General features: G+C 46.3%; 1 protein-coding gene across 9 annotated transcripts in view; it reads left to right on the forward strand.

Moving 5' to 3' along the window:
- Positions 1–25,513, forward strand: part of DENND4B (DENN domain containing 4B) — a 120,807-nt gene that overhangs the window by 54,403 nt on the left and 40,891 nt on the right. For 8 of the 9 annotated variants that reach the window (XR_003853000.1, XM_029580312.1, XM_029580313.1 and 5 more), the window contains 6 exons: positions 2,810–2,955; positions 6,089–6,228; positions 6,470–6,593; positions 6,916–7,122; positions 17,154–17,282; positions 17,392–17,560. Coding sequence is in view for 8 of the 9 variants with exons in the window: in XM_029580312.1 (XP_029436172.1) it covers positions 2,810–2,955; positions 6,089–6,228; positions 6,470–6,593; positions 6,916–7,122; positions 17,154–17,282; positions 17,392–17,560 (915 nt within the window). In the remaining variant the exon portion in view is untranslated. The remainder of the gene's footprint in view (positions 1–2,809; positions 2,956–6,088; positions 6,229–6,469; positions 6,594–6,915; positions 7,123–17,153; positions 17,283–17,391; positions 17,561–25,513) is intronic. The other variant, XM_029580311.1, reaches the window with a different exon arrangement.

The raw sequence follows: 25,513 nt of genomic DNA on the forward strand, positions 1-25,513 counted from the left end.
CCCGGACTGGGAGGTGGTGACCACAGATGCCAGTCTCAAGGGTTGGGGGGGGGGGGGGGGCGTGTTGTCCAAGGGCTTTGGTCCACAGAGGAAAAGCCCTGGTCCATCAATCGTTTGGAAACAAGGGTGGTTCATTGGGCCTTGGAAGCCTTCCTTCCCTGGATCAGAGGCCAGATGGTTTGCATATTCTTGGACAATGTGACAATGGTGGCATACATCAGTCGGCAAGGAGGGATGTAGAGTTACGCCGTGGCTCTGGAAGCTCGACAGTTGTTTGTTTGGGCGGAACACCATCTCGAGGGTCTCAGGTGCAGACAGCATGCAAGCAGATTTCCTCAGCAGGCAGCAGCTAGATCCAGGGAAATGGGAGTTGTCCCTGGAGGCTTGAGATTGCATCTGTACCAGTTGGGGCGTTCCCAGTTGGATCTCATGGCAATGCGTGCCAGCACAAAAACGGCAAGGTTTTTCAGTCTCAGAAGAGAGGTAGGTGCAGTGGGGCTGGATGCTCTGGTATGCCCTTGGCCGACGGGGATCCTACTATACGTTTCCTCCTTGTCCACTCATCGGTCGAGTTCTGCAGCGCATAGAGTCACATCCGGGGTCGGTGGTGCTAGTGGCACCAGAGTGGCTGCGACAGCCGTGGATCATGGATCTGTGCATCTCACAGTGGAGGGACCTCTCAGGTTATCCCACCTGCCAGGGTTGCTTCGGCAGGGTCCCATATTTTTGGATTGGGAGGATCACTTCTGTCTCGCAACTTGGCTTTTGAGAGGTGGGCATATGTGCCTGAAATGCTATTTGGAACTGGTTATTTCCATGCTCCTCCAGGCTTGGAGGCCCTCTACATCTCTGGCGTATGTCAGGGTCTGGAGGGTCTTTGAGTCGTGGTGTCTTCAACAGTGATTGGATCCGCTGTCTGTGGACAGTCCTCATATCTTAGCCTTTTTGCAGCAGGGATTGGCTAAGGGTCTGGCCTATAGCTCGCTCTGCGTTCAAGTGTCTGCCTTAGGTTCCCTTGGGGGCAAGTTGTGGGTGAGTTCTTTGGCCTCTCATCCTAATGTGGTTCGATTTTTGAAGGTCAAGCATTTGCGCCCTCCAGTTCGGAAGTTGTGCCTAGATTAGAACCTCAATTTAGTTCTGCGCGTGCTCTATGGCGTGCCTTTTGAACCTTTGAGAAGAGTGTCTTTGAAGGATCTGACTTTGAAGACTGTTTTTGGTGGCCATATGTTCTGTCAGATGGATCTCGGAATTGCAGGCGCTGTCTTGCAGGGACCCCTTTTTACGTATTTCTAATGATGGAGTCAAGTTGCGAATGGTCCCCTCTTTCATACCGAAGTTGGTGTCCTCTCTTCATGTTAATCAGACGGTGGATCTTCCGTCCTTTTGGGAGTGGTCTAAGGATTCCCCTCAGGAGAGAGAGCTGCAGCTTTTGGATATGCAAAGGATTCTGTAGCAGTATCTGGAAGTAACTAATTCTTTTCGGTGGCCAGATCATCTTTTTGTGGTGTTTGGTGGTGTGAAGAAAGGAGATAAGGCCTCAAAATCCATGATTTCTCATTGGCTGAAGGAGGCCTTATGCTCTGCTTATATTTGTAAGGGTCGCAAGATTCTGGTGAGACTGAAAGCACAGGAGTAGCCTAGTGGTTAGCGCAGTGGGCTATGAACCAGGAGATCAGGGTTCGAGTCCTGCTGTCGCTCCTTGTAATCTTGGGCAAGTCACTTTACCCTCCATTGCCTCAGGTACAACCTTGGATTGTAAGTACCTACAGTACCTGAATGTAAACAGCTTTAAAGTGCTGAAAAAAAGTGTGAAAAGCGGAATAAACAAATCTAAATAAAATAAATTCTAGAAGAGCGCAGGCAGCCTCCTGGACAGTTGCTGTCTCCTCAGGAGATTTGTAGCGCTACGGTGTAGTCTTCATTTCATACTGTCACCAGATTTTACCATTTGGATATGTGGGCACAGGAGGATGTGTCCTTTTGGTGAGAGTGTTCTTCTTGTGGGTCTTTCGGGTTCCTGCCCAGTTTAGGGGTGCTTGGGTACATCCCACTTGTCTGGACTGATCTGGGGTATGAACAGGAAAGGAAAATTGGTTCTTACCTGCTAATTTTCATTCCTGTAATACCACACACCAGTCCAGAGACCTTCTCCGTCACTGCCAAAAGACTGAACTTCCTGATTGTCGATGTACTACATCTCAAAGAGTTTTTTGCAGTTTGTACATATGTTGAGTTCAGACTTTTTTTGGTTTCTGGACGAGGCTCCAGTGCAGGGGGTTTCAACCCTGCATTGCCTGTTCGCCCTGGAGAGGGTTTTAAGGGCTGATCTTTAGCTTGGATACAGGTTAATAATGAGGGACTGCAGGCGGCACCCTCGGTTATGTAGCAGTGCCTCAAAGCTTTGTTCTCTGCCTCCATCTGCTGGTAGGGATGCAAAACCCACTTGTCACAATGGACTGATCTGTGGTATTCCAGGAATGAAAATTAGCAGGTAAGAACCAGTTTTCCTTTTTTTATCACAGGTAAACAAAGGTGAGTGGATGGGTGGGTTCTGATGGAGCGGGTGGATGGGTGAAAGAGGTGAATAAGTGGTTTTTGGGTGGTGAGTAGGTTGTATTTCAGGAATGTGAAAACAGGGGTGAGCGGATATGTGGGGTGAATAAGCGGTTGGGTTTCAGTAGTGGCCTGGGTGGTTTGGATTTTGGGGCATGAGTAATTTTCAGGGGTGGGTGGGTGGGTGAATATTGGGGTTTGATGGATTGTTTACTGAGGTTTCGATCTGTTCATTCGTTTGCCACTAATGTTGTAGGTTTTGTGAAGTCCCGAGACCGTGCGTTCCAGAAGTTTTACACCCAGCTTATTAAAACCCAGATGTTCTCCCAGTTCATCGAAGAATGCTCATTTGTCACTGCCAGACACACATGCCTGGAGTTTTTTGACAGCTGTGTAGATAAGGTGACTCTTTCCTTTCCAGTTTTGTGGCTGTATTATGTCTCCCTGAGAAAAGTGGAAATTTTGTTGTGAAGAATGATTGTTTTGGGGTTTTTTTTCCCTTATGTCTCTGGTTTTACCTTCCCATATGACTGTATAAACATTACAAACCTGAAGGCCAAAAGTAAAGCAGAATTACTTACCTGTAACAGATGTTCTCCAAAGACAGAAAGATAATTTGACCATGCAAGTCGGGAACTCTCTCACACCCAAGAACATTTTTCCAAGCAGGTCTCGTCAATTCAGATGTATCTGCCTGACCCATTTTGACAGCCAGAAAAATGTGATCACATTGCCCCACGCCTCATTTATTTATTTATTTTTTATTTATTTAACATTTTTATAAATCGAACATTTGTTTTACACTTCATGTTTGTCTACATTGTGACTAGACCAAGTATAAAACAAGTAAACTTAAATATATAAAAGCACTTGTAAATTATCAAAGTAATAAAATAAATAAAATAGTCATAAAATAAAAGATCAAAAATTACCCAATAAGTACATTTAAAGGTGGTATAAGTTATCCAAGTAAACAAAACTACAAAATAATAAAATACATTTTTTTATAAAACCTACATAAGACAAATCACTAAAATAGAACATTTCTTTTCTAAAAATACAGTAATGGGGGGGAGTCCATAAAAACAAAGAATTAACCTGGTTGAGAATAACAGTGCACTAGGAGCCTTTGTAGTATCAGGCCGTATTCAAAACCCTGATCCTGGCATTTAAGGCAGAACTCAAGAAAACCTAAAAAGCTTTAAAAAGGAGTTAAAAACGTAGTTGTTCAACAAAGCATACCAACTCACCCAATGAACAACATAACATCGTCGCCCTCCAATCCAACCTCATGAATAAATAAATGAAATTCATCGCATCTAGGTTTTCATAAATAAGAAATGAAACAAAAAACTGAACTAATTCCTTACACATGTTATCCCCTATGCTTAATAACAGTTTGTAATTTGCATCCCTTGTTTAACTCCTCCCCCCCCCCCTTATCCCGGTAACCTTATTTTGTAAACCGTTACGATGGCGTTATTTTGACGTTTCCGAATGACGGTATATAAAACTCATTAAATAACTAAATCTCCCTGTCTGAATAATCAGTTTACCCCATACACTCCCTCCCACCTTCCCACTCTGCTCACTACCTCAGGCTTGCCTAGTAATGCCAGCCCCTAGAGAAATGAGACTCTCAACCACCAGAAAAAGGACTTCTACTCCCGAGAGCCTGCCACCGCTTGAGATCAGGAAGAGGCTGAAAGCCATGCTGCAGCCAGCTCCACGAATTCCTGAGGCGATCCCAGTTGCTCTACCCGTGCTCTCTGCACCCAATAAAACCATCTGCTGACATGCAAGATCCTCTCTGTGCCTCTGAGTTGCGTAACCCCCCCCCGGGTCATGCCTTATCCCCTTCTATATGTAATAACACTGTCCACTACGCCCCAAATTTCTATCCCTGCTAAAGCAGCCACATATGTCGGCTATTGAACTATACTTAGAAAACTTTCTGTGTGAGAACAATGTCTCTCCTTTTTATTTCCTGTAACGCGCCGAGTTCTTAGGATGAAAAAGTGTGAGAATAATTATACATTCCCTGTACGTACCAGGATCAGTCCAGACTGCTGGGTTATGCCTCCAATGGTATCATGCAAGGGGCAGTCATGGCAGTCTGTGAGAGACACCTTTGCGTTGCAGAGGGGTCACTTCATGAAGGCCGGCATGGCGAAAAGAAGGAAGGTTAAGTCACTTTGTAAAAAAAAAAAAAAAAAATGCAAAGAAATAATTTGAAGATTTTTATTTTTGAGGAGGCTCGCAAAAAAAAAAAAAAAAACCAGAGAAAAAAACCTGAAAGGAAAAAAACCTCAATGAGCGGCCTTGAGAAGAGATCGAAAAATGAGTCTGTTCACATGAGCGGATGCAAAGACCGAGGAGCTGCGCACGGTGGGAAGGTCTGTGCACGCCCGGAGCTTTTCTGTCCCAGCACTGTCAGGATCAGGTCACCCACTTGGGTGGCTGGCATTATCCTGCTTGTCCACAGAAGGGTTTCCAATCTTCACAGCTGACAGCATTGTGACTAACGTGGGCCATGTGTGCCCAGAGCTTCTCGCGTGAGCGGCGTTCCTCGAAACGGCATTCTGTTCTTTCCATGTGCACGAGGAGCACTGATGGTGACCCTGGGGGATGCCCAGGATTCAGGAGCTGGGCATGGCCATTGGTTTTGTAGTTTATTAGCTAAATGCTGAAGATTCCCGCTCACAATATTCAGTCCAGGGGCAGGAAGCACCCCCCGGGGCAATCTTCAAAAGCATGTCACTTGTGGAAACGGGCAGTTACAATTGCCTGCCCTGAATTCGGGTGGAAATACGCGCGCTGTCTACAATGCACGTACGTCTCCCCGCGTTGTCAGGAGGCGATCAGGTCGAGGGACGGGGAGTAACATGCATCAGCACACGTTATTTCCAAGGGAAGAAGTATCCGCAGGAAAAGAGGCCAGTCTTTGGGAGTACTTTTTCCTGAGGCAATAATCAAAACAGAAGTATTTGCACCCGTTTGCTTTAATTATTGGTGCAAATTCTGGTGTTTGCACCAATGGGAGCAGTTGCGCTATTGTCCCCGAGGAGCCTAAAAGTGATTATTATGGAATCTGCCTTGAATTTTAGATATGCACAGAATATAAATTGCTGGCGTACGTAAATAAATAATAAATGTTAGTAACTGGAACCATTTTCTGTGCAAACCTAAGCTCCCAGAACCGCTTATTTGTCTGGTCTGGGTTTCTTGACCAGATTGTAATTACCACGGAGCAGGGACTATCTCTTCTATGTGCTGCACCTAGCTGCATATGTCCTGAAGCACTTTAGAAACGACTAATAGTTGAGAATTCATGATGGAAGCTGTACAATGTTGGAGCCATTTTTTTTTTTTTCCTTTTGCCTGGCACCCCCTAGTGGCCAACATCAGTAGCACTGCAGATTCTAAATAGTCGTGTGCGTCTGCTGAGTTCCTGTGGGTCTCTCTCTGTCTCTCGCTCTCTCTATATATAAAAGATTACCTGTGGTCTGAGAGATGTCCACCCCTCTGCCCCCAGGTACAGGTGGACAACGAGAAGATGGAAAATGTGCCCCTAATAGAACTTGATGAATCTCACTGCAGTGAGCACACGGTCTTCATCATGCCTCCTGAGGATCCACAGGGTCCAGACGGCCTAGAGTTCCCTGCACTGTACAGGTAAAGGTTATGCTGTTGATCACTATTAGTGGTATTGCTGTGCTGGGCAGCTGAAATTCAAGTCTCTAGGGGGATCCTTGGTAAGATCCAGCAGCTTGTGATGAAAACCAGAGAAATCCCACAGAGTGGGTCCACCATGCATCAATTGGACAAATATCTTATGACCCTTCCCTTAACTAATTGATAGGCAGGGACCCTGTAACCTTTCCCCAAGCAAACACGTTGTGTCTACTCTTTACAGCTATGACAGCTTCCCATCTCTGAGGGAGGAATTGTTTGATCGAACCCAGGACCAGCTAATGACTCAGCTATGCCAGGCAAAGAACAGCGCGCCTAGCAGCCCAGTGCCCCGTAGAACCAAACAGGTAACTCCCGCCCCTCCCCCTCACTGAGCAGCACCACCACACAGACCCAAACGTGTGTAATTCCTGCTCCTGCCCTTGTGTGAAGGAACAGACAATTTATGTTCTGTCCACGAATTTGATTTTCCTGCTCTCTTGTCCGCTGTGTCTTACTCTTTTAATGTAATGTAAAGCCTGTTGCTACTTCTTTATATCTTTCACGTGTTTCTCGTAAAGCCCGTTGCTGCATTATGTTTTATTGTAAACCGAGGTGATGTTCCAAAAGTGCCACAGTATCTAAAAATCTCTTAAATAAATAAATAAATACTCTTTGCTTCCTCCGCAGGAAATTAAGGTGGCGCAGCGGGTGGCACAGAAGTATTCCTCCATGCCGGACATGTGGGCGAAGTGCCTGCTGGGACATTGTTACGGACTCTGGTTTATTTATCTGCCCACCTATGTTCGGGCGGCTGCCAGCAAAGTGCAAGCTCTGCAGACGGCATACGATGCCCTTAAGCAGATGGAAACCAAGAAAGCTGTGCTGCCGGACGAGGTGTGGATCGGAGCCTGCGCCAGAGAGCGAGGGTAGCAGCGCTACCACACAGAGATCAGTTCAGAATTTGCCTCCATTGGGGGGGGGGGGGAGGGGGAAGCAGGTCAGGTCTTGTCCCCACTGGCAGAGTGACTGGGAGGTTCACTAACACGCGGAAAGCCCCAGGACGGAGAGAGGACACTGTCATGCACGGAGTAGATTAGGACCAGGGAGAAAGCATGATGGGGCGCTGACATAATGAAAGCAGATTGTAGCCTCTCTCCCCACCCCCCCAAGGAAGGGGATTTATGGTATCCTGGTGGTGTCCCAGGGATATTACTTATTTGGGGCTCTATTAGTCTAGCAGTCCCAGAAAGCACTTTTATAATCACTTCCTCTGAAAGGTGCTGGCCTGCTTCCTGCTGGCCTTTGATGGGGAGGGATCAGTAAAGTTTATTTTAGTAGCAGTGTTTTGAGCGTCTGTTGCCCCTGCGGGTTGTGGCTGTCTCAGCTGCTTTCCTTACTGGTACATTCCCACAGGGGGTCCCCCTGCAGCCAGCAGCAGTGCCCTTTTGATTGAGACCCTGCACAGAGGATGGCGCACTGCTGTCCCCAGGGTCTTACCAAGGGTCTCTGGCATCCAGGGGGGCCAGTCCTTCCATTTATGCCCCTTGCCTCCCCCATTCTTCTCATAGCAATACTTAAGGTTATAGAAATTCACAATAATGCCATCACAAAAGGGAACTTTTAGGAGAGTGCCACTTCTGGCTTTTTGGAAGGGGTGGGGGAAACATTTGTATCTGGACTTTTCCATTTTTCCCTCGGCCTTTGCATCTCATTGGGGCCTCCATAGCTCACACTGCCCGCCCTCTCATGTAAAGGGGGTGTATTGATGAATGGGGGCCATGCAGCCACACAGCGTGTCTACTGGGTGGTAGTGGCAAGTGAGAACCATCCAGGGGAAGAAGGTCCTGTTTTTGGCCAGCTGCTGAAGGGGGAAACAGTGGCATGGCTGAAAGTTACAGCTGCAGCGTGAAAGGCACTGGGGGAATGTAGGGGAAGGGAGACACAATGGCAGAGGAGGGCTCGGCAGAGAAGTATAGGCCCGCGCAAGCCGCACTAAAGGCTGCATGGGAAGAGGGAGCAGTGTCACTTAGGCCGGGGGTGCTCAGACCGGTCCTCGGGGCTCCCTTCCAGCCAGACGAGTCTTCAGGATATCTTTAATGAATACGCATGAAAAGATTTGCATACATAGGAGGTAGTGCATGCAGATCTCATGTGTATTCATTAAAGATATCCTGAAAACCTGACTGGCTGGAAGGTTAAGCACTCACAGCTTTCCTCTGTCACTCACACACATATGCACAAAAGCAGACTGACATAAACATTCTCTCTCTTGCTGCCTTCCCCCCTCCATGGATGATCCCAGCACTCTCCCCTCTTTCCCCAAGCCTGATCCCAGATTTCCCAGGTATGTATGCACACCTTCAGCAGCAGGAGCATTGATTAATGGTGGTGACACCCAGATTGGTCAGTGCCCTCCCTGCCCCAGTTATGCCATTGGCTTTCCCCTTAGCTTTGGATGCCGTTTGTAATGAGAATGCAATCAGGTTGGGATCATGTGCCATTGTGAGCCCCTGATGTGATTGGCATAACTTCCCCAGCCTGAGGTAATGAGACAGTCTCCTTCGGAGAGTCTGAATGTTGAGTACTGTCATGGAGCCCCAGTTCCTGTTCATACCCCAGATCAGCCCAGACTCCTGGATTTTGCCTCTCTGCCAGCAGATGGAGACAGAAAAAAGTTTTACTGACACTGCCATATAACATAGTGTGCCACCTGCAGTCCCTCAGTATTTCTCTTTCTCCAGCAGATGGTAGTGGTGTCAAACTTCCAGTCTGAAAACAATCCCCAAAAGAAATAGGAACAAGAAAAACAGATTTCCAGTTCCTCCCAGGAGGTTGTTAGGTCCTAGTGGGGCCATTACCCCTGGTTTGAGGGGGTTGAGCAGGGGATTGGTGATCTTTGGTGGAAGCTCAGTCCTGGATCCATGGGGGTGTACATCTGGTGGTCCAGATCCTCATCCTTTATGAAGCAGCATTAGATTGGTGCTGGCAGCTGTGTAGATGAACACCTGGTTGAGCAAGGAAGAATTTTGCTTTTTTCTGTTTCCAGGGCTTGTGATAGCATTAAAATTTATTTTAAAAAAAAGTTTTGGCTGCCTTGCGGTATTTTTGCTGATCAAGCTGCTTGGGTTTCTGGTGGGGATGATTGCGGTGTGCAGAGCTGCTCCCTTTCTAATTCTCGGATTCTCTGCGTAACTTCAGCGGTGCTGGGCTCTTTGTACTGAGTGGTTAACATGGCGTGCAGCTCAGCATGCCGATCTTTTGGGAATTTGTGTTTGCATTTCTCGGGCCGGATTATGCACTCACTATATCTTGGGTAGTGAAGGCATGTCAGGTCAACTAAGCGATGGGGGAAAAAAGTCCTAAATGAGCCCCGCAGGTGTCTGGTTCTACCGCTGAGGTTTTCCTGGTCAGTGCAGGAACAGTGGCCATTTTGAATTCCCTTCAGATGCCGATAGAGTCAGCAGAGGGAGCTCCACCTTAGCAGTCGCAGTCCCTGACCCAGGGGGAGGGTCAGAGAAGCTCTGGCACAGACAGTCCTCTGGACCAGATGAGTCCCAGGAATTTTCTGCAGATTTTGTGCTACTGATGCACAGGGAATATTTAGCCAAGAGAGCTGCAGGGGAGTTCACCTTCCTCCCCAGTCTGTCTACCAAAGGTTCTCAGAAAGTGAAGAGATCCAGGCTCATAAAGGAGAAGCGATCCATGAGAGTTCGAAGGATTTTGGGTCTTTGGATGTCATCCATATAGTCCCGAAGGGGATGCTGATAGTTCAGAGGATTCTGATGCGATGGCAGCGGATTCCCCGGGGGCAGACCTGGATGAGGATGCAGAAGAGGTTCCGAAAGCTGAGCAGGATGACCCTAAAGTTGTGCACTTGTTTCTCAAAGTGGAGCTCTGGCCTTTGATCCTGCATGTCCTTAAAGTACTTGGGATAAAGTTTCTCAAGAGGAGTCCGACCTGGAGGGGGTGGATCCGGTTTTGGATGGTTTGAGGGCACCAACGGAGGCTTTTCCCTTTCATAAGTCTGTGAAGAAATTGATGATTAAGGAGTGGGACACTGCTGAGTCTGGCTTAAAAGTTGGGAAAGCTATGGCAAAACTATATCCATTACCGGAGGAGACATTGGACTTTTTGACGCTGCCAAAGGTCGATGCTTTGGTGTTGGTGGAACCAAGAAAACCACCATTCCGGTGGTGGGGTTGGCCGTGTTGAGAGATGTGCTGGATCAAAAGTTGGAAGTCTAGCTCAAGAAGATTTTTGAAGTCTTGGCTTTGGGCTTATAGGCTGCAGTTTGCAGCAGTTTTATGCAAAGAGCATGCCTCCGCTGGGTCCAACAGTTGCAGGCAGTGCAAGCTACGTCACCAGCTGCAGTGAAATGGGCTGAACGTTTGGAGGTGGCAGTTGCATATGAGGTGGATGACTTGTATAACTTGATCAGGATGAGATCTAGGATTATGATTTCTGCGGTGTCGGCCAGGCATTTACTGTGGTTACAAAACTGGTTGACTGATGTTTGGTCCAAGTCTCAGCTGGGTGCTCTTCCGTTTAAGAGGACCAGCTCTTGTTTGACAAGGACTTGTAGCAGATAATGAAACATCTGGGAGATTCCAAAGGGCAGAAGCTTCCAGAGGATAAACCAAGGAACAGAAAATATTTTCCTGCTCATGCACAGTTTCAGGAAATAAGAGATTTCGTCAGAGTAAAGGTTCTTTGGGGTCTTAGAAGCAAAGTTCAGGCAGAGTCAGTCCTGGGGACAGTCTTATGGAGTGGACACAAGCCACTCCGAGACTACCCTGGTCAGGGAACTGAGGGTACAAAGTTCTCGCAATGAGGTAAGGATGGTGCAGTCTTTGGTTCCAGCTATCAGAGGGCGTATAGCGCTCTTTTACGATGGACCAGTTGGTCCTAAGTGAGATAAACAATGGCTTACGCGCTAGAATTTGCTCAGCCAATTTGAGAGGCTTACATCATTTTCCCTTTGTGCTCCCAATGCCAAGTGGGTAGCTGTTCAGGAAACAGTGGACCGCTTGCAGTGTCTGGGGTTATAGTGCCAGTACCTCGCAAGGAGCAAAGAACAGGAGGTATTCCATTTATTTCATGGTGCCCAAAAAGGAGTGAACGTTTCAGCCGATTTTGGATTTAAAGAAGTAAATATGGCCTTCAAGGCGCCTCGTTTCCATATGGACACTCTGAGGGAGAGTTGTTAGCATCTCTGGACTTGACAGAGACATATCTGCACATAACCATCAGGCCAGAGCACCAGCAGTGTCTGCAGTTCATGATCCTAGGGGAACATTTTCAGTTTCAGGCCCTTTGTTTCAGATTGACAATGGCCCCATATACATTCACCAAAGTGATAGTGGTGGAGGCGGCAGCCCTCATATGAGAAAGTGTGTTAGTGCATCCGTATCTGGACAACTGGCTCATTCGGGCAAAGTCAGAGGACCACTGTCTGCAGTCAGTTTACCGTGTACTGAGGTGGTTAAGATCTGTAGGTTGAGTAGTAAGAACATAAGATATGCCATACTGGGTCAGACCAAAGGTCCATCAAGCCAAGTATCCTGTCTCCAACAGTGGCCAATCCAGGCCTTAAGAACCTGGCAAGTACCCAAAGTAAATCTAGCAAAGAGCATCTCATTCCCTCTCAAACTTTGGAGTATTTAGGGGCTTGAAGGAAGGAAGTGTGTTTCTCATGGAGGAGAGGATACTGAAGTTACAGGGTCAGATTTGTCTCCTGTTAGGGCGGTTGATGCCCAGAATCTGGGACTACTTGCAAGTTATGGGCTCTGTGGCATCCTCATTGGAGCTTGTGCCTTGGGCATTTGTGCATATGAGGCCTCTTCTCTCCTGGTGGAATCCATTGTCGGAGGAGTTTAATCTTCCCCTGCCGCTTGAGGGGTAATGCAGAGCCAGTCTTTCATGGTGGCTTATTTGCACCAATTTGGAGTGTGGTGTGGAATTGGAGGAGGTTAGTCACCACCGTTGCCATCCTTTCCAGTTGGGGGGTGATGTGTCGGGATCAGCCAGTGCAGGGCCAGTGATCAAGACAAAGAAGCCTTATTGTCTATCAGTCGGTTAGAGATGAGAGTGGCGCGTTTTGAGTTACTTGCCTTTCTGCCACGGGTAAGCGACTATTTAGTGCGAGTTCTGTTAGACAATGCAATGACAGTGGTCTACATCAACTGGCAGGGAGGAACCAAGAGTCAGGCGGTGGCTCAGGAGTTGATTCTTTGGGCATAGCAACACTTGGAGCAACTAATGGCATCTCACATAGCTGGAATGGACAATGTTCAGGTGGATTTTCTCAGTCGGAAAAAGTTAGACCCTGGGGAGTGGGAGCTGTCAGAGGCAACAATGTGTTTCATTCACAACAAATGGGGGTTTCCTCACAAGGACTTAACTGGCATCCAGGCAAGATACAAAAGCACCTCAGGTTTTTCAACCGCTGAAGAACACGGGGCAGAGGGAATCGACGCTCTGGTTCTCCCACAGCCTCAAGGCATTCTTCTTTATGTTTTTCCTCTGTTGCCATTGGTGGGCAAAGTGCTTCGGAGGATAGAGAAATATCCAGGCGACATGATTCTGGTGGCTCCGGAGTGGCCTCATTATCCATGGTTCTCAGACTTGGTCAAAATGGTAGTAGACGGACCATTGCAGTCAGGCCATCTGTCGATTCTTCCAGTGGTCCAGTATTTTCAGATCAAGCGGCTCACTTCTGTCTTGCGGCCTGGCTTTTGAGAAGAAACAGCTGAGGCATATTCTGAAGAAGTCATTACCATCTTATTGCAGGCCAGGCGACCTTCCACATCCTTGGTGTATGTGGAATTGTAGTGTTTTCGAGTCTTGGTGTACCGTTAACGGAGTACAACCTATTCTGGCTATGGTGTTGCATATTTTGGCCTTTCTGCAGGAGGGTTTGGTTATGGGCCTGGCCTTTAATTCTCTGAGCGTGCAGGTAGCAGCCTTAGGCTGTTTTCTGGGTAAGGGACAGGGATATCCTTTGTCTGCGCATCCGGATGTGATAAGTTTTCTTGAAGGAGTGAAGAATTTGTGTCCTCTGATTTGGAAGATCTGTCCATCTTTGAACCTTAATCTGGTGCTTAGAAGAATATGTGAGGCTCCATTTGAACCACTGAAGAGAGCAACTATAAAGGATTTAACTCTGAAGATTGTTTTTCTGGTGGCTATTTGTTCATCCAGGAGAATCTTGGAACTTCAGGCTTTGTCGTCTTGAGATCCTTTTCTACATATTTCAGAGTTTGTTTGTTTGTTTGTTTATTTATTTAGCCATTTTATATACCATCGTTCCAAGTGAAGATCACAACGGTTTACTTCATGACATAAATATAGGTAGACAATTACATTCATTTGATGTGTTCAGATGACATAACATTTTAGTGAAAGATATATACATTGACTAAGGTGGTCAGGAGAGGAAAGATATGCAGGGATGAGGTAGCACTTTTAGCACAGGGTACCAGAGGGATATAAAGTTGGGGATAGAGAGAAGATGTATCAAATATATTTAATTGGGCTGGGTTGGAAAGAAAGTAGTAGTAGGTTCTTTAATTAGTTCATAATGAATTTGCCCATGAAGGAGCACATATTGATTTCAGAACAGCTTAAGTTAGGTTATAGGCATTTTGAAATAACATTGTTTTAAGGTCATGTGTGAATTTCTTCGTTTCAGTAGTCATTTGTAGAGTTTCAGGTCGAGGGTTCCAAAGTATATAGGGCATGTTATGGAGAACATACGGACTCTTATTTTTGTCAGATGTGTATTCTGTAATGATGGCACAGCTAGTAAACCCTTATTATGAGATCTTAGTGATCTCTGTGGCTTGTATGGTTGATTTGGCACGCCTACCAGGCCAGTGTTGTCAGAATGGAGGGGAGGTGTGTATTAATGTTAAGACTTGATACTAGATTCGGGATTGTATCAGTAGCCAGTGCAGAGCTATCAGTGATTGCGAGGTGTGATTGAATTTCCTGGATCCTGTTAAGAGTCTAGCTGCTGAATTTTGTAGTAGCTGTAGTTTATTTTTATAAGACCTTTAGGTGCTCTGAGTAGAAGGGAGTTGCAGTAGTCTGATTTTGAAAAAATAAGGGTTTGCAGCACCATGCGGAAGGCTACGTGAGTCAGCAGAAGTTTTAGTCTATGTAGTAATTGCAGTTTAGCATAGCATGATTTGATTCATATATTTACGTGTTTTTCCATTGTTTAGGTTCTGGGGTATTGTTACATACGGTGGTGTCCTTTCTGCCTAAAGTTATTTGAGAGTTTCATCTTAGTCAAACAATGGAACTTCCAGCTTTTCTGGATTTGGATGTGTCCGCAAGGAGTTTCCAAGTACTGGATGTAAGGTGAGCATTATTTAGGTAGCTAAAGGTTACTTATGATTTCCACAGATTGGATCACCTCTTTGTGCTGTGGAGTGGTCCAAAGAAGGGGTATAAAGTGTCAAAAGCTACGATTTCTATGTTGGCTAAAAGAGCCTATTGGCTTGACTTATATTTGTAAGGGTTGTCCTGTGCCTGAAGGATTAGGAGCTCACTCGGCTTGTTCTCGGGTGACCTCTTGGGCCAAATCTCAGCAGATGTCTATGCAAGAGATTTGCAGGGCACCGAATTGGAAGTCGTTGCACACTTTGGTCAGACATTATCACTTGGATGCCCAGGATCTGGACTCCATGCACTTTGGGGAGAGTGTTCTATGAGCAGGACTCTCACGGTCCCACCCTGTTTAGGGGAGCTTAGGTACATCCCAGGAGTCTGGACTGATCTAGGGTATGAACAGGAAAGGAAAATTGGTTCTTACATGCTAAGTTTTTTGTTCCTGGAATACAACTGATCAGTCCAGTGGGGGGGAGTCCACTGCTCATACTGATAGTTTGTGTATAATGCAGAGCTGCTGATGGATTCAGTGCGCTTCCATTTTTTGTTTTTGGAACGAGTTTCCATATTGCTTACGACTTCACTTTCCTCCTGCTCATTATGGGAGTTTGGATTCATGATTTGTAGTATTCGTTCAATTGTTATCATCTTGGCTTGAGTACAGGTCATACTGATGGACAGCAGGTGGCACTCTAGGTTAAGTGGAAGTGTCAGTAAAGCTTTTCTTCTCTGTCTCCATCTGCTGGGAGGAGGCAAAACCCAGGAGCATGGACTGATCTGTGGTATTACAGGAACGAAAATTAGTTAAGAACCAATTTTCCTTTTAAACTGCTGCTTCTGTTGCTTTAGTTTTTGACTTTTAGTGAGGGGGAGCAACTTGAAAGCTCTGTCTGCTATGGCTTCCTTTCTGCAGATTTTTCCAGATAAGGTGGCACTGAGAACTGTTTCACATTTTGTACCCAAAGTTAATTCTGCTTTCTGCGTTAACTGATGTTGTTCTGCCTGCGTTGTGCTTGCATCCAGAGACTTTCAAAAAGGAAAATTTGCTTTCTCTGGACCTTAAGGGGTAGATTTTCAAAAACCGCGAATAGGCGTACTTTTGTTGGCGCTCCAGGCGCAAACAAAAGTACGCTGGATTTCAGTAGATACGCGCGTAGCCGCTGAAATCCGGGATCGGCGCGCGCAAGGCTATCGATTTCGTATAGCCGGCGCGCGCCGAGCCGCGCAGCCTACCCCCGTTCCCTCCGAGGCCGCTCCGAAATCGGAGCGGCCTCGGAGGGAACTTTCTTTTGCCCTCCCTTCCCCTACCTAACCCACCCGCCCGGCCCTGTCTAAACCCCCCCCTTACCTTTGTTGGGGGATTTACGCCTCCCGGAGGGAGAAGTAAATCCCCGCGCGCCAGCGGGCCGCTAGCGCGCCAGGACGCGATCTGGGGGCGGGTCCGGAGGGCGCGGCCACGCCCCCGGGCTGTAGCCACGCCCCCGGCCCGCCCCCGGAACGCTCCCGACACGCCCCGAAAACGCCGCGCGGTTTGGGCCCGCCCCCCGACACGCCCCCTCCGAAAACCCCGGGACTTACGCGAGTCCCGGGGCTCTGCGCGCGCTGGTAGGCCTATGTAAAATAGGCCTACCGGCGCGCAGGGCCCTGCTCGCCTAAATCCGCCCGGATTTGGGCGGATTTAGGCGAGCAGGGCTCTTAAAATCCGCCCCTAAGAAAGCTTGAAAGTTTTATTTAGAGAAAAAAGAGCAACCTTTTGTACCATTTGGTGCTGGTAAGGGAGAATTTCCAGCTTTTGCCATTATTTATTTATTTATTTAAATGCTTTTTTTTTATACCGAAGTATAGCTAGCTGCCTTCACTCCAGTTTACAGATTCAACAACTTAGTACATTTAGTCAACAATTGTTACAAACAGGGAGTAACTGCGATCAGAAACAGGTAATAATCAACAAAATGATTAACAACTTATGTAATTTATAAGTAACATTGTGGATTACTTTATAAAATTTGAGTACAGTTTTTACTGAAGGGGGAAAATATACTTACAGCGGAAAGACGTGGATGTCACCATTTGAATTAACTATTTTTAAGAGTTTGTGGATAAATAAATAGTGTCATTCTTATAGTATCATTCTAGTCAATTAATTAATTATTGAAGCAAACAGAAAGCACACAGACCCAGTTCACTTAGACCTTTACAATCAGCAGTGGTCTAGGATATTTGTTCTGCAAACTGCAGGTAATCACACCATATAGGTTCTCGTTAAATCACACCGAGGGAGTAATAGAATTTTCTTTTCATCCATGTCAGACCAGTCCAGAGAAGCTATGTCCTCCCTGCCAGCAGATGGAGACAGAGGAAAAAAAGCTCAAAGCTGCCTTCAGCTCACCAATATTTCGCTGTCTCCAGCAGATGGTGCAGATGTGTGAACTGGTGCTGCAGCTACGAGTTGGCTGCACCCAGAAAGGCTTTAGGCCAAAAGTCTAAATTTCACCTTCTGTTTAGTCAAGCTTCGTGTCCCCTTGACCTAGGTATGTTACCGTATCCTGATGCAACTGTGTGGGCTGTACGGGGAACCAGTGCTGGCCGTGCGGGTAATGCTGGAGATGAAGAAGGCTGGAGTGGTACCGAACACCATCACATATGGTTACTACAACAAGGTATGCTCTCGCCCACACCACACCTTTCTGTTTCCTTCTCTGGCTCTCTCGCCTCCTCCTATCTGAGGTATAGAGAGTATATTTATATCTTTATGTGCCTTGTTCCCAGGCAGTGCTGGAAAGCAAGTGGCCTTCCAGTACCCAGGGAGGGAGGCTTCGCTGGGCCAAACTACGCAATGTGGTTCTAGGTGCAGCTCACTTCCGACAGCCTTTGAAAGAGAGAGAACAGCAGGAGGCTTCCAGGCTCGTCCAGGAGAGCCCAGCTTTCAGCGCATCAGGTGAGACATTGGCAGCATTAAAGGAGATGTTTACTGGATTGCAGGGGAATTTGGTAGAGGTGTGGAGATTAATCTCTCGGTCACTTTTAGATGGCTGGAAAGATGCCAGGTGATGGGAGGAAAGAGATTAATGGAGAACTGCAGTCATTGCACCATAACCAGCCTCTGGGGCCTATGTACGAGAGATTGTCCCATCTCATTCTGAGAGGTGTGGCGGGAGGGATTAAACAGACTGGGTTGGGTTATAGTCTGTGTGTCTTGGGTGAGGAGATTTAAGTCTTTGTAATTAATTTTGTAATGTTAATTTGATAGTTTGTCTGACTGACTCACCCCAAGGGAAAGCAGTGTGTGAGTTCCCTGTTACATACCCAGATCAGTCCAGACTCCTGGGTTTTGCATCCCTGCCAGCAGATGGAGACAAAGAAAGTTTACTGGTACTGCTTCATAATCACTTGTGCCACCTGCAGTTCTCAGTATTACTCTGTCTCCAGCAGATGGTGGATGGTACAAAACTTGCAGTTAGGAGACCAAAATTTTTTTTGTTTAACGAGCCTTCCTCCCACAAGCAACTGGTTGTTTGGGAGATGCTGGACTGGTTGCGGAAGCTAGGAGCGGTAATTCAGGTTCCGCAGGAAGAACGAGTCTCTCAGGAAGGCATTCTATTTACTTTGTCGTTCCAAAGAAGGAAGGGACTTTTCGTTTGATCCTAGATTTAAAAAGGGTAAATGTGGTGCTCAAAGTGCCGCGTTTCCGGATGGAGACCCTGAGGTCGGTGATAGCGGAAGTCCGTAAGGGCGAGTTCCTGGTTTCTTTGGACTTGATGGAGGCATATCTGCACATACCCATTCACTTAGATCATCAGAGGTTTCTGCAGTTCATGGTTCTGGGACAGCATTTTCAGTTTCAGGTTCTTTGGGTTAGCCACGGCGCCACGCACTTTCACCAAGGTGATGGTGGTGGTAGCAGTGGCATTGTGCCAGGAAGGAGTTCTGGTGCACACCTATCTAGATGACTGGCTTATCAGGGCAAAGTTGGAGGATCTTTCTTGTCAGTCGGTACAGAAATTGATCCACATTCTCGAGTCCCTCGACTGGGTAGTAAACTTGGCAAAGAATCACTTGGTTCCCCTGCAGTCCCTGGAGTATCTGGGAGCCCGATTCGACACTCTCAGGGGTAAAGTGTTTCTCACGGAGGAGCGGGTTCTGAAGCTGCAGGACCAAGTTCATCAGTTGTTGGGGTTGTCGATGCCCAGAGTCTGGGATTATTTGCAAGTTCTGGGTTCGATGGCTTCGACCCTGGAATTGGTGCCTTGGGCATTCGCTCACAAGAGGCCTTGGCAGAGAGCTCTTTTGTCTCATTGGAACCCGTTCTTGGAGGAGTTTCACCTTCGTTTGCCACTCAAGGGTGTTGGCAGGGACAGTCTATCATGGTGGTTTCTGAGTTCCAGTCTCACTTGGGGTGTGGAGTTGGAGGTTCCGGATTGGGTGATTCTTACTACGATGCCAGTCTGTCTGGATGGGGCGGTGATGTGTCAGCAACAGTCCACTCAAGGCTGCTGCTTCATGACGGAGGCTTCCTGATCTATCAGACCAGAGTGGTGTGTTTAGCATTACTGGCCTTTCTGCCGTTAGTCAAAGGTCGGTCAGTGAGGGTTATATCGAACAACGTGATGATGGTGGCCTATATCAATTGGCAGGGAGGAACCAAGAGTCAGGCAGAGGCTTAGGAGGCTCAAGAATTGATTCTCTGGGTGGAGGGTCATCTGGAATGGATAGCGGCATCGCACATCGCAGGAGCAGAGAACGTCCAAGTGGATTTTCTAAGTCGCAGGTTATTAGATCTGGGAGAGTGGGAGCTCTGAGACGGCAATGCAGCTCATCAGTGAGAGGTGGGCCTGCCCCCTTGTGGATCTAATGGCAACTCATCTCAATGCAATGGTGGCTCATTTTTTCAGTCGTAGAAGAGAGCACGGGGGTTGAGGGAGTCCGACACTCTTGTGCTGCCTTGGCCTCAGGAAGTTCAGCTTTACGTTTCCTCCTTGGCTTCTAGTGGGCAAGGTGTTGCGTTGGATAGAGGGGGGCTTCCCAGTCTTTTTGCATCGAGTGTCACATGTATGATTTTTTACCCACCGGTGAGAAGTTGTACATGTGCATGCGATGCAAAGAGCTCCTGGCTCTCGGAGAACGAGTCCGATCTCTGGAGGCTAGAGTGGCAGACCTGGAGGAGCTGAGGGAGACAGAGAGGTATATAGATGAGACCTTCAGGGACATAGTAGTCCAGTCCCAACTTCAGACTGGCAGCCCTGGTGCTGCCTTGGAGGAAGAAGGTCTCATAATGGGAGAGCACCAACCAGATGTAGCAGGAAAGGATCCTGTAGCAAGGACCTGCTCTCTAGGTGATGCATTGTCCTTTCGCACTGAGGATATCTCCCCAAGGCCTACTGCCCAGGAGGGAAGGGTTAGGTCGGCCGTCATAGTTGGTGATTCGATTATTAGGAATGTAGATAGCTGGGTGGCGGGTGGGCGTGAGGATCGCCTGGTAACATGCCTACCTGGTGCGAAGGTGGCGGACCTCACGCGTCACCTAGATAGGATTTTAGACAGTGCTGGGGAGGAGCCGGCTGTCGTGGTACACGTGGGCACCAACGACATAGGAAAATGTGGGAGGGAGGTTCTGGAAGCCAAATTTAGGCTCTTAGGTAGAAAGATTAAATCCAGAACCTCCAGGGTAGCATTCTCTGAAATGCTCCCTGTTCCACGCGCAGGTCACCAGAGGCAGGCAGAGCTCCGGAGTCTCAATGCGTGGATGAGACGATGGTGCAAGGAAGAGGGATTCAGTTTTGTTAGGAACTGGGGAACCTTTTGGGGAAGGGGGAGTCTCTTCCGAAGGGATGGGCTCCACCTTAACCAGGGTGGAACCAGACTGCTGGCGCAAACCTTTAAAAAGGAGATAGAGCAGCTTTTAAACTAGAACAAAGGGGAAAGCCGACAGTCGCTCAGCAGCGCATGGTTCGGAGAGATGTATCTTTAAAGGATACTAATGATGCATTAGAATTAGGGCATCCCGACAGTGAGGTTCCAATAATTAGAAAAGTAGTCCAAGTGCCTGTAACTAAAAACTCACCTCAGCTAAAAAATTCTAACTTATCCCTATCAATTAAAAAGCAGAATAAAAATACAATCAAAAAACAAACTTTGAAATGTTTGTATGCTAATGCCAGAAGTCTAAGAAGTAAGATGGGAGAATTAGAATGTATAGCAGTAAATGATGACATAGACTTAATTGGCATCTCAGAGACATGGTGGAAAGAGGATAACCAATGGGACAGTGCTATACCGGGGTACAAATTATATCGCAATGACAGAGAGGAGCAGTCGGGAGGAGGTGTGGCGCTTTATGTCCGGGATGGCATAGAGTCCAACAGGATAAACATCCTGCATGAGACTAAATACAAAATTGAATCTTTATGGGTAGAAATCCCTTGTGTATCAGGGAAGACTACAGTGATAGGGGTATACTACCGTCCACCTGGTCAAGATGGTGAGATGGACAGTGAAATGCTAAGAGAAATTAGGGAAGCTAACCAAATTGGTAGTGCAGTAATAATGGGAGACTTCAATTACCCCAATATAGACTGGGTAAATGTATCATCGGGTCACGCTAGAGAGATAACGTTCCTGGATGGAATAAATGATAGCTTTATGGAGCAATTGGTTCAGGAACCGACGAGAGAGGGAGCAATTTTAGATCTAATTCTCAGTGGAGCACAGGACTTGGTGAGAGAGGTAACGGTGGTGGGGCCACTTGGCAATAGTGATCATAATATGATCAAATTTGATTTAATGACTGGAAAAGGAACAGTGTGCAAATCCAAGGCTCTCGTGCTAAACTTTCAAAAGGGAAACTTTGATAAAATGAGAAAAATTGTTAGAAAAAAACTGAAAGGAGCAGCTACAAAAGTAAAAAATGTCCAAGAGGCGTGGTCATTGTTAAAAAATACCATTCTAGAAGCACAGTCCAGATGTATTCCACACATTAAGAAAGGTGGAAAGAAGGCAAAACGATTACCGGCATGGTTAAAAGGGGAGGTGAAAGAAGCTATTTTAGCCAAAAGATCTTCATTCAAAAATTGGAAGAAGGATCCAACAGAAGAAAATAGGATAAAGCATAAACATTGGCAAGTTAAATGTAAGACATTGATAAGACAGGCTAAGAGAGAATTTGAAAAGAAGTTGGCTGTAGAGGCAAAAACTCACAGTAAAAACTTTTTTAAATATATCCGAAGCAGAAAGCCTGTGAGGGAGTCAGTTGGACCGTTAGATGATCGAGGGGTTAAAGGGGCACTTAGAGAAGATAAGGCCATCGCGGAAAGATTAAATGATTTCTTTGCTTCGGTGTTTACTGAAGAGGATGTTGGGGAGGTACCCGTAATGGAGAAGGTTTTCATGGGTAATGATTCAGATGGACTGAATCAAATCACGGTGAACCTAGAAGATGTGGTAGGCCTGATTGACAAACTGAAGAGTAGTAAATCATCTGGACCGGATGGTATACACCCCAGAGTTCTGAAGGAACTAAAAAATGAAATTTCAGACCTATTAGTAAAAATTTGTAACATCATTAAAATCATCCATTGTACCTGAAGACTGGAGGATAGCAAATGTAACCCCAATATTTAAAAAGGGCTCCAGGGGCGATCCGGGAAACTACAGACCGGTTAGCCTGACTTCAGTGCCAGGAAAAATAGTGGAAAGTGTTCTAAACATCAAAATCACAGAACATATAGAAAGACATGGTTTAATGGAACAAAGTCAGCATGGCTTTACCCAGGGCAAGTCTTGCCTCACAAATCTGCTTCACTTTTTTGAAGGAGTTAATAAACATGTGGATAAAGGTGAACCGGTAGATATAGTATACTTGGATTTTCAGAAGGCGTTTGACAAAGTTCCTCATGAGAGGCTTCTAGGAAAAGTAAAAAGTCATGGGATAGGTGGCGATGTCCTTTCGTGGATTGCAAACTGGCTAAAAGAAAGGAAACAGAGAGTAGGATTAAATGGGCAATTTTCTCAGTGGAAGGGAGTGGACAGTGGAGTGCCTCAGGGTTCTGTGTTGGGACCCTTACTATTCAATATATTTATAAATGATCTGGAAAGAAATACGACGAGTGAGATAATCAAATTTGCAGATGACACAAAATTGTGCAGAATAGTTAAATCACAAGCAGATTGTGATAAATTGCAGGAAGACCTTGTGAGACTGGAAAATTGGGCATCCAAATGGCAGATGAAATTTAATGTGGATAAGTGCAAGGTGATGCATATAGGGAAAAATAACCCATGCTATAATTACACGATGTTGGGTTCCATATTAGGTGCTACAACCCAAGAAAGAGATCTAGGTGTCATAGTGGATAACACATTGAAATCGTCGGTTCAGTGTGCTGCGGCAGTCAAAAAAGCAAACAGAATGTTGGGAATTATTAGAAAAGGAATGATGAATAAAACGGAAAATGTCATAATGCCTCTGTATCGCTCCATGGTGAGACCGCACCTTGAATACTGTGTACAATGCTGGTCGCCGCATCTCAAAAAAGATATAATTGCGATGGAGAAGGTACAGAGAAGGGCTACCAAAATGATAAGGGGAATGGAACAACTCCCCTATGAGGAAAGACTAAAGAGGTTAGGACTTTTCAGCTTGGAGAAGAGACGACTGAGGGGGGATATGATAGAGGTGTTTAAAATCATGAGAGGTCTAGAACGGGTAGATGTGAATCGGTTATTTACTCTTTCGGATAGTAGAAGGACTAGGGGACACTCCATGAAGTTAGCATGGGGCACATTTAAAACTAATCGGAGAAAGTTCTTTTTTACTCAACGCACAATTAAACTCTGGAATTTGTTGCCAGAGAATGTGGTTCGTGCAGTTAGTATAGCTGTGTTTAAAAAAGGATTGGATAAGTTCTTGGAGGAGAAGTCCATTACCTGCTATTAAGTTCACTTAGAGAATAGCCACTGCCATTAGCAATGGTTACATGGAATAGACTTAGTTTTTGGATACTTGCCAGGTTCTTATGGCCTGGATTGGCCACTGTTGGAAACAGGATGCTGGGCTTGATGGACCCTTGGTCTGACCCAGTATGGCATTTTCTTATGTTCTTATGTTCTTATGACATCTGGGTGATGTGATGGTAGCCCCAGAGTGGCCATGTCGCCCGTAGTCAACTTAGCCGTGGAGAGTCCATTACGCTTTGTCCATCTGCCGGGTCGTCTTTGGCAGGGGCCAGTATTTTCAGATCAGGCTGCTCACTTTTATCTAGTGGCTTGGCTTTTGAGAGGCAGCGATTGAGCTGCAGGAAGTACCCTGAAACGGTTATTGCTATGCTCCTTCAGGCTAGGCGGACGTCTACTTCTCTATCCTTTTCACCTTTTCACACGTGCATACAATTTACAATAATGAACTAATTATTCTGAACTCTAAACTGTTAGCATGATTCAGCAACTTAATATAAATGTGATGTATTTTAAATGATGTAGGTTGTAATATTCTGTATGTTTTAATGTAAACCCCCAAGACGAATAGACTCCTACCCCACAGTGCAGTATATATAAAAACTTTTAAATAAATAAATAAATAAATAAATAAATAAATATCCTATATAAGGGTCTGGAAGGTTTTTGCGAGCGTTACGATCTTCAGTCTCTCAGATCTTGTCATTTCTTCAGGAGGATTTGGTCAAGGGTTTTGTGTTCAACTCTCTTAGGGTCCAGGTGGCTGCTCTGGCTTGCCTAAGAGGTAAAGTAGACTGTTGCTCTCTGTCCTTTCATCCTGACGTAGTTTGGTTTCTTCGGGGGAGGGGCTAAGAATTTGCGCCCGCCGGTTTGGAGAGAGTTGGTCCGTATTGGAATCTTAACCTTGTTCTCGGAGGTTTGTATGAGGCCCCTTTTGAACCTCTTCGGAGAGTGACACTTAAAAGTTTTGTCCCTTAAGGTCGTTTTTCTGGTGGCTGTTTGTTCAGGTAGGAGAATCTCTGAGTTGCAGGCTTTGTTTTGCCGTGATCTATTTCTGCAGACTTCAGACTCGGGAGGGGGGTGGGGGGTGGGGGTGTACTTGCAGATAGTGCTCTCCTTTTTACTGAAGGTGGTATCGGCATTTCATGTCGGTGGAACTTCCGGCTTTTCTGGAGATGGACTCTTCCGCTCCTCATACCGCTCCTCATTCCGCTCCTCATACGCTCCTCATACGAAGACCCTTAAGCTGTTAAAATTACGCAGAGCTCTGTTTAGGTATCTCAAGGTAACGAATGATTTCGGGAGGTCGGATCATCTCCTTTTTTTTTTTTTGTGGAGTAGTTCCAAGAAAGGTTTTCAGGCTTCCAAGGCTTTTATTGCAAGATGGCTCAAGGAGGCCATTGGATCCACGTACATAATGAAGGGATGTCCGGTTTCTGAGGATTTGAGAGCTCATTCTTCGCAATCTCAGGCAGCCTTATGGGCAGAAGCTCAGTTGGTTTTGCCGCAGGAAATATGCAGAGTAGTGACTTGGAAATTGCTGCGTACTTTTGCACGACACTATTGCTTGGATGTGGGGGATCCAGAATCCCAGTCATTTGGCGAGCGTGTGTTGTGAGCGGGACTCTCCAAGTCCCACCCTGAGTAGGGGAGCATAGGTACATCCCAGGAGTCTGGACTGATCCAGGTACATACAGGGAAAGGAAAATTGGTTCTTACTTGCTAATTTTCGTTCCTGTAGTACCACAGATCAGTCCAGAACTTGCCCGATCTGTGGAGGTGGAGACTCGTCCACTAAGCTGAGATTTTTTAGTCGAGTATTCAGAGGTTCATGGTATGGAATACAAACTTGTTGAAAATTTTTGTACATTTGTTGAAGTTGTTAATGTTTTACGATTTTTGTGCTTGGGTACAGGTCAATACTGAGGAACTGCAGGTGGCA

This window comes from Rhinatrema bivittatum, chromosome 16 (genome assembly GCF_901001135.1).
Source record: "Rhinatrema bivittatum chromosome 16, aRhiBiv1.1, whole genome shotgun sequence".
In the NCBI taxonomy this organism is placed as follows: Eukaryota; Metazoa; Chordata; class Amphibia; order Gymnophiona; family Rhinatrematidae; genus Rhinatrema; species Rhinatrema bivittatum.